The sequence below is a fragment of the Dasypus novemcinctus genome, chromosome 6 (genome assembly GCF_030445035.2).
Source record: "Dasypus novemcinctus isolate mDasNov1 chromosome 6, mDasNov1.1.hap2, whole genome shotgun sequence".
Classification (NCBI taxonomy): domain Eukaryota; kingdom Metazoa; phylum Chordata; class Mammalia; order Cingulata; family Dasypodidae; genus Dasypus; species Dasypus novemcinctus.
Window position 1 is genome coordinate 90,754,015 of NC_080678.1, and position 8,471 is coordinate 90,762,485.

General features: G+C 55.4%; 1 protein-coding gene across 7 annotated transcripts in view; it reads left to right on the forward strand.

Moving 5' to 3' along the window:
* The window catches only part of MARCHF8 (membrane associated ring-CH-type finger 8), a 288,365-nt gene extending 284,764 nt beyond the window's left edge, over positions 1-3,601 (forward strand). For all 7 annotated transcript variants that reach the window (XM_071215893.1, XM_071215892.1, XM_004451088.5 and 4 more), the window contains one exon: positions 6-3,601. In XM_071215893.1, the coding sequence (XP_071071994.1) occupies positions 6-310 (305 nt within the window). In that variant the 3' untranslated portion in view covers positions 311-3,601. The remainder of the gene's footprint in view (positions 1-5) is intronic.
* The last annotated feature ends 4,870 nt before the right edge of the window (positions 3,602-8,471 follow it).

Sequence of the window (8,471 nt, forward strand, 5' to 3'; positions counted from 1 at the left end):
TCCAGGCATCCTGGAGTGGCCCTTCTGGACTAAACTTGTGGTTGTGGCCATTGGCTTCACTGGAGGGCTTCTCTTTATGTACGTGCAGTGCAAGGTGTACGTGCAATTGTGGAAGAGACTGAAGGCATATAATAGAGTTATCTACGTCCAGAACTGTCCAGAAACAAGCAAAAGGAATATTTTTGAGAAATCTGCACTAACAGAGCCCAACATTGAAAATAAAGACGGACGAGGAACCTGTCCTTCCGACACCAACTCTTCTTGTTGCACAGAACCCGAAGACACTGGAGCAGCAGTCGTTCAGGTCTGACCGTGCGGAGGTTTATTTTTCCTGGACATCCCTGAAGAGCCGAAGGAAATTGTTTACTGCCCGTTGTATACCTTTTCTTATGTCCTTTAATAGCATAGACTGGGGAGGTCAATGTTTTTACTGGCTTCTCTTTTTAGAAATCGTCCTGGCTGCATCCTCTGGACAGCCCTCCCGCTGCCGCACACCACTGGCTTCTGCCTCTGCCGGTGTGCCAGAAGACAGGGTGGCACGGGACCCCAGGCACCACAGTGGGGGGCTGGCTGAGCTCAGGCCCTGCTGTAGAGCACAGTGAGAACTACAGTGACAAGAGAGAGAAGGGGCGCCCCGGGCCCGCAGAGCTGCCGCTGCGGTTGGCTGCGGTCCCCAGCCAGGGGCACTGGGGCCCGTCGTGCCATCCCGAGAGGAGCGCAGCCCCTCCAGACCAAATACCCACTGTCCCCCCCCAACTCTGCCGCTGACATTTCTCATCGGCAGGCAGGAGGGGACACGGTACTCTCTGTGTGGGAGCCAGCAGCTCATTAAGCAAGCAGCACTTTATAAAAAAAAATCCTTATTTTGTAGTATGCGAGCCCAGTGGGATCGAAACTTCAAAGAATGTCTCATTTAGAAATTTCCCCATTACTTCTTCTCTCTTTTACATTATAGATCTCATGAAAACCCTTTTTGCCTTATAAAATCTAAGATACATGATACCCACTCACTCAGTGCCCAAAAACACTCTTGTGGTGATTACCCAGGACAGAGAGGTCCGAGGCTTTTTCATAAATAGGTCTCGTGGGAATTGGATGTAAAATGGCAGTCTGAGCATAAAGCCTCTGGTTTTGTACCTGTTTTGTGAAAGTCATCCCATAGATCTGCCCCATGTGTTTCCTTTCTGTCAACGCTGAAAAGGAAGGGTTTTTGAGATATAAACAGAAGGAAAGGAAGTGAAAAATGAGAACAAGATCGAATTTTTTAAAAACATTCCTTTTCAGTTTCCTCTCCAGTGTCTGCTAGATTTACACTAAAAGACTAAGCACTGCCTCATCCCTGGTCTGGGGGCATGTGCACTGCAAGTGTTCTGTGTACCTGCCCACCCCAAACACCTTCTGCAGGTGCCTGTCAAGTCACTGCCGCTGGCAGCGTGTGATGCGGGCAGGTGTGGCAGGCAGCCTGCCACGGCCCCCACGGTCCACCTTCCCTGGCTGCATCTGCCCTATCTCGCGTAGCCAGGCTGAACCCGGAGCCTGCGCTTGGTCCATTCTGCCATCAGGGATTGTTGTCCCTTGCACCATTTCTCATAAAGCAAACAAAATGAAAACCCCTTGCTTAAAATTCCATTTTCAAAAGCCCAGTTTCATGGTTTCAGGCAAATCAGAGGCAAGTCCAGAAAGCAGGGAGGAGGGTTTGCAGCAGCATAATGTAGCGCTCTCGGACGCTTCCTCTTCCAGCTCGGCTGGGAGAGTGCCTCCAGTCCTGCCCTCGGTCTGTGGGGCCTCCGGTACCCCATCGTCCTGTCCAGAAGTTGAGGGGTGAGGCAGATACAGTGCTGGATGGTTGCTTTGCCTCCTGGGTTGAAAGCCCCTGGAGGTGTCCAAGCAGCCCACCCCCTCCCATCCCATGACTGACTTGGTGGGACCACAGGCTCTAACTGGGTCCCCCACGGTGGGCAGGTGCTGTCCAGCCACAGGCTGACCCTGAAATTAGGTCCAGCTGTCCTCTCTGACTCCCAGGTCATGTCCAGCCATGCATGTGTTCACTGTGCCCCAAAGTGCAATTACCCAGGCCCCCTCCCAGTCTGGGGACACCAGGTGGCTGTGCCCTGTCTTTGTCCCTAGGAGCTGTCCAGGCAAGGCCCCCTCCAACATCGAGTGAGGGGTCAAGGGAAGACCTGCACTAGGTTTTTAAGTAAATCTGCACTCCCTCCCAAAGAATCCCCTGAGCCTTCCTGTAGAGGAAAGTCTGCTCAGGTAGGGGAGACCCCCACTTCATAACAAAGACCCCGTTTGTGGCTAGGAGTTGTATTTGCACCCACGCCCGAGCTGATTCACACATGCAGCCTTCTCACTGCTTTTTAGGAAGGCCTAACATGGTCTCCTCACCTACGGCCAACCTCCTAAAAGCCCTCCACCTGTGGGCAGCTCGTCCAGGGACCGTGTTTCGTCTGCAGAAATAACACAGGCACCTTTCCCTTCTCTCTCACCCCACCCCTGGGCCGGGCTTCACTTCCCCCCCAGCCCTGTGACTAATCTCAAACCCTGGCAAGGTCGTGCGAGCTGCATCTGCCAGGCGTTCTTTTAGTCTGTGAACTTGCCCTCCAGATTGTTTTGGAGGTTCTATTTATTCCACAGCACCCTCTCTTTCTGCACCGGCCTTAGTGGGAGGACTGCTTTGCACATCTGCACATTCCAGATGGCACTTTAGCTGAACCACCTAGAAAGCCAGGATCAGCCTGCAGGTCTCAGGGCCAGGAGGACCAGTGCACGGTGGGGTGGGGACCAGCCTCAGAGGTGACCCAGCCAGCCTCTTTCTGTTAAGTCCTGCAGGACTGGAGGGCTTATGACTAATTTGTTTCATGTGCCCAATTTTATTGCAAGAAGCTCCTGGAAACCCTGGGAAAGATCTCTTCTCCTCCCTGTTTGTACCAGCCCACCCTATACAGTGACAGGGACCAACTTTGCACACCTGGGTGCACCCCCCCCCCCACCACAGGCAGGCAGACCCTGACAGTTGTGCCTTCAGGAGACTTCTGCCATTCTTGCCAGCCTTGGAGCTGCCTCTCTTACCTTGGGGACAAGCTGCAGGAGCTGTAAGAGGACCAGAAGGTAGGTAGTGTCCCAGCCCTGGAGCCAACAGGGCGGGAGGTAGGAGCCAAGATGTGGTTTTGACTGGATGTGGATACACGTTGGGCATACTTGACCTTTTGAATTTACTTGGAAATATGCAGCTTCTGTCTCCAGCCCAAAGGGAGACCGAAACAGGGAAATAAAAGCACTTGTCTTCATTTGGGAAGCAAATGTTCAAATTGTGCAGCTGAACCCAATATAAATGCAATGTTTATAAGATGCCGATTGTTAATAAAAACCAAATTTACACTGGCATGTGTGATGTGGTTTCTAAAAGGCACTTCACATTTGTAAATTTTTCTTAACTTGGGAACTTTCTAGTTCTATAAATGTCTAGTTTTGTATCTTTTGTGTGTGCTCACTGTTTTTCAGTATTACAACTTGAATAATTCCTTGTCCAGGTGAATCGTTTGTGCTCTACAAGGGGGTGTCTTGTTGCAGCAATAAAGCGTTTCTTTGAAATGGAGTTTGGCCGCGATGGTGTTTTCCTGCCAGGAGGCGGGAGCCATGACAGGCACTCAGGCAGCCCTGTGCCCCTTCCCGGGGCCCTCTGGCTTGCACATCTGGGAGGAACATCCTGCCCTCTGGAGGTCTCTGACCCCCCTGCAAGGGAGGAACCCCGGAGACGGGGAAGAGTACAGGCGAGGGAGAGTGGAAACAGTTCACACGGTGTTTACCTCCAACGCGCAGACTCCATTCAGTGCCGACAGATGCCAGGCTGAGGCTTGGACCCTGGGAGTGTACCTCTCCTGCCTGGTGCTCCCTAAACTGGCCTTCCCCTCCCCACAGCCCAGCTGGGTAAGAGAAGCAGGGCAGCCTGCATGCCCAGGACTCGGAAGGGGCCCCCCGAGGAGCGGAAGGGCTGCTGGCCTCCAGCCTGCCAAGCCCTTGCCCGGCTGTGAGCACCGGGGGCGGGTTCACTGCCCAGGCTCCACGGCGGTGGCAGGAGGTAGGCCTTGCCCGGTTACAGGGCCTCCATGGGGGTTCTGGAGGCTCCCGAGTAGACCGTGTGTGGACACGGGCCCCAGGAGAATCTGCAGGCCCCCAGCACCGAGGGCAGGAAGCTGGGAGGAAGCAAACCCTCCCGAGGAACAAGCCCCTAGGCCTGGTCACCCCGCCAGCCTTGGGTGTTTGGCTGGACAGACCCAAATGAGAACCTCCTCCAGGCAGGGTGGAGGCCTGTCTGCCGTTTGGCCTAGGCAGAAACTGGCAGAGGGGTCAGCTGCTTGCCCTGCATGTGGGCAACTGCATTGAATCTCCAGGGACACTGAATGTCAGGGGCCAGCCACCTAGTTTTATGAATAAAGTTTTATTGAGGACAGCCAAGGTCACTCATTTCCATCTTGCACTGCTGCAAAGGCAAAGTTGAAGAGTCATCACAGGGTTCTCTGGCCTGCAAAGCCTAAAATATTTACCGTGTGACCATTTTCAGTCATGTGGATGGCGCCCAGGGACAAGTGCGCAGCCGGTGGGAGCTCCAGGGGTGCGCGTGGCGGCAGGGGCATCGGTGGACCCCTGTCCAGGGCCTGCCCTGTCCCCAGCCTTGCAAGTGCCCCAGCAACCTGGTCCTGCACTTCTGCCTAGCAAGGTGAGGGCAGAGCTGAGAGGAGTCACTCAAGAGGGGACAAGGAGGAGGGAAGGGAGACGACCATGATTCCCTGAGCTCAAAGGCCTCGAGTGGAGCCTGGCAACCTGTCCATCCAGGGGCGGCTGAGCCCCGTTGCCTCTGCCAGCCCGACCCTTTCGGCTAAACGAAGAGAGCAGACTTTGCTGGTATGATTTCAGAACCCCTGGGCAAACCAGGGCCTGGAACCCAGCAGTCCAGGGCGCCAAGCCTGGGTGCTCTTCTGATGCCCAGTCTGTCCCTCTCTCCATCGGGAGCCACGCACATCACCAGCCCTCCGGGAGAGCTGGCCAGCGGTGACCGGACCCCCAGAGACCAGCCAGTCTGGTGCCCCTTGCTGCTGGGGCAGAGCCGTGGGATCCAGGAGGGGGAGTGGGAACCAGGAAAAACAGGTAGCAGGTAACCCACAATCCTCATGGTCCTCCCTTTCTGGCATTAGAAATGTCCTTTCATGAAATGACAATGAGGGCAGATGGTATGTGCTGGATGGAGGCTTTTCCTTAGTGGGTGTGGAAGTTTGAGGCTGTTACGGACCCCAGAAAATAATGTCCTTAGGGCTAGTCCATTCCTGTGGGGGTCAATTGTAGGTTTTGATTAGGTCACATCAGTAGAGCATGGCCTAAAGTAGGTCTTAATTTTCTTTCAGAAGCAGAGAGAAACCCCCAGAAGGTGAGAGAGACAGCCCCGGAAACCAGAAGCTGAAATCAATGGAACACAGAAGCACAGAGAAAGCCACAAGAGCAGAGAGAGAAGGCCATGAGAGCAAGGAGCTGAAATCAATCAAACCCAGGAGAGAGGAAGCCGGAAGCTGAAGCAAAAAACTCCAGAAGACGAGGAGAGCCAAGCATGTGCCTCCATGTGCTGGTCTTTGGGGAGCAAAGCATTGCCTGATAAAGCCTGGATTCCCACATTTTCAGAGTCTCAGAACCTTAAGCTCATAAGTTAATAAGCCCAATTCTGGTATATTACTTTCAGCAGCTTTTAGCAAACTGAAACAGTTGATTAGATTTAAGAGTTCACGGTCAGCAAAACAAACACTTGGTGACCCAAACCGGTCCTGCCAGTGCTTCTTTCAAAACTTTTCTTACCCATAAAAGCCAGCGGTCTGAGGGCTCGCGCGTCACTCGGGGGCAGGGGGTGTACTGTCACCCCCAGGCCAGCGCGTCGCTGCATGTGCGTACACATGTGTGCTTGCCTGGCAGGGCGCCACGGCTCTTCTCAGGCTTCCCAGTGACCTGCGGTGCCCCCCCTCCAGGTCTCCCACCCAAGAGATTCGAGTCTAGTCAACCTTCTGTTACAGCTGGGGAAACTGAGGCCGAGGCACCCCTTGGAGTCACATTCTGAGTCACTAACCAGCTGGGGCTCCATCTAGGTCCCTCCGACTCAATCATGGCATGCCCCCATGCCCACCCCGCAGATCTCAGTCAGTTTCTGGGGTGTCTGGGAGGACACGCAGCCACTCTCCAGTTCTCCCACCTACTCACACTTTCGGCCCGGTAGAAGCCAGGCCTAGGCGGGTCCACCCAGGGAGTCAGAAGACAGGGTCAGGGTCTCTGGGCCCTCCCCAGCATGGAAGATGGAGCGAGTGAGGCAGGACAGAGTTCCAGGGAGCAGAGAGAGTCCTGGTGGGGAGGTTGGCCTCGGCCTGGAAAGGGCGGCTTTCGGCGCCGCATAGTTGCTGTGGGCCGCCTTCCCTCCCGAGTCCCACCCCCAGAGGCTGGTGGTGGCGGCAGCGTTGCCGTCTGGAGGTGTTCAGATTGAGTCTCCAAATGTCGGCGATGAAGGTGCCCCGGCGCTGGGTCACCCAGAGGTGTGGGCTGAGCTCTGGGTGCAGTCGGGGCCCAGGAAAACCTGCTCGAGGGCCTCCATCTGTCGACAGGATTGTCGAAGGTGGTCTTAGCTGGGGTGGGCCTTGACCCCATACGACTGGAGTCCTTATAAGCAAAATACATTTTTACGCAGGAGGGAGAGACAGAAGGAGACAGACGGCCATTGACGGAGCCAGAGGCTGAGCTCTGGATCGCCAGCCAGGCAGCCCTAGGACCCTGCGGACTCTGGAGAAAGCTCTGTCTTTAACGGTGTTCTTCCGGCCTCCAAACCCGGGAGACAGATTCCTGTTCTTCCAACAACCGGCCCTGGCAAACGGCGACAGCCAGGTAAGCTGCTCCTCGGTCACTCCTCCCGGCCGTGCGGCCCCTCGGGGGCTCCCCGTTTTTGCTGAGCTCCGGTTTCCCCCTCTGCAAGATGGGGCCCACCCTCCTGGCAGGCCCCGTCCACGGGGCTTTGGACAGTTTGGCCGCTCCGAGTTCAGAGCCCTGCTGGTGTCCTCCTGGGATGAGGTCTCCGGGGGCTGTCACCGAGTCGCAGATCCTCCCTGACCGTGGCCGCTGGCGGGTGCAGGGCTTCCAGTGCACGCGTTTCTGGGAGAACCGCTTCAGGAAATTGCTACTGGGGATGAATTCAAGCCCTGTGTCCCCGCTGGAACCTGAAGCCAGCCCCTTTTGCCAAGATGGCCCTTCAGAGCCTCGTATGAAGCAGTCGTTCTGCCTTTGGATCCACGTGCCCATTTCTTCCTCTGTCGTGGTTTCAATTCCCCGGCGACTCCTCTGCGGCGACCTTTCCTCCTACCGGGACTCACCTCTGACCTTTCAAAAATCAAAAGTGGCAGGGGCGACAAGGAGCAGGCAGACCAGCGAGAGAAAGAATGGTGTGCTGGCCGGGGAGAACTCAAAGGGCCCACTCAGCCCCTGGGGGTCAGGAAGCCCTGCCCGAGGGCCGCAGGGGCCCTGGCCCCTGGGTGTGGCCGAGCTGTGCGTCTGTCTGCCCTGACCCCCTCAAGGCCACGTGGTCCCAGGGTGGGAGCACCTGCTGCAGGAGCCCCACTCTTACACCGGGAGGGTCAGGGCGGGGGCTGACAGCCAGTTCCTACTCCGGCTATCAGGCTGGGGGACCCCTGGGGCTAGAGCAGAGCTGGTGGCCCGTCTTGGGAAAGGAGGAGCTGTCTGACCGAGCCAGTGCAGAGCAGGGGAGCAGAGGTACACAGCAGTCAAAGCCTTCGCATGATGAGGGCCCAGGAGGAAGCCAGGCACAGGCAGCCACCTTTTCAAGGAAAGAGGAAGGAGTTGGAAGGGCAGAAAGGAGGCTGAGAGGCCCCGGCAGGGGGTGTGCTTAGACTCTCCCCATCTCAGGGACCGCTGCTGGAGATTCAGACCAGAGCCAGTCGTCGTTCATGTGTGAAATGCGTGTTGTTTACTAAGTCACAGGACGTGCTACAGCGGCTTTTCTTACCCAAGGAGCGGTTGGCTCCTTTTCTATGTTGGTACATCTGCATCTGCCTTGATCTTTCTAACTACGGAGTGTTGCGTACCTACATCCTTGGCAGTGTAGGCTTCTTGGTTGCATGCTAATCTGTGCTGTTAGAAACAAGGCTGGAATCCACACCCGTGACCTTAAATTTTGTATGCCTGGGTGTGCCTGTCTCAGCAGTCGTTCTGAAGATTAATTCCTAGAATTAATCTTCCTAATCTTCCTAATTCTTAGAATTAATTAGAGGGTAATGACATGTTAACTTTTTTTCCCCAGTCCCTCCACCCCACTGCCCTGCTGTTTTTGATGTCTGTGTCCATTCACTGTGTATTTTCTGTGTCTATTTCTCTCTCTTGTCGTCTCTTCTTGTCTTTCTCCTCTAGGATTCCCCGGGTTTTGATCCTGG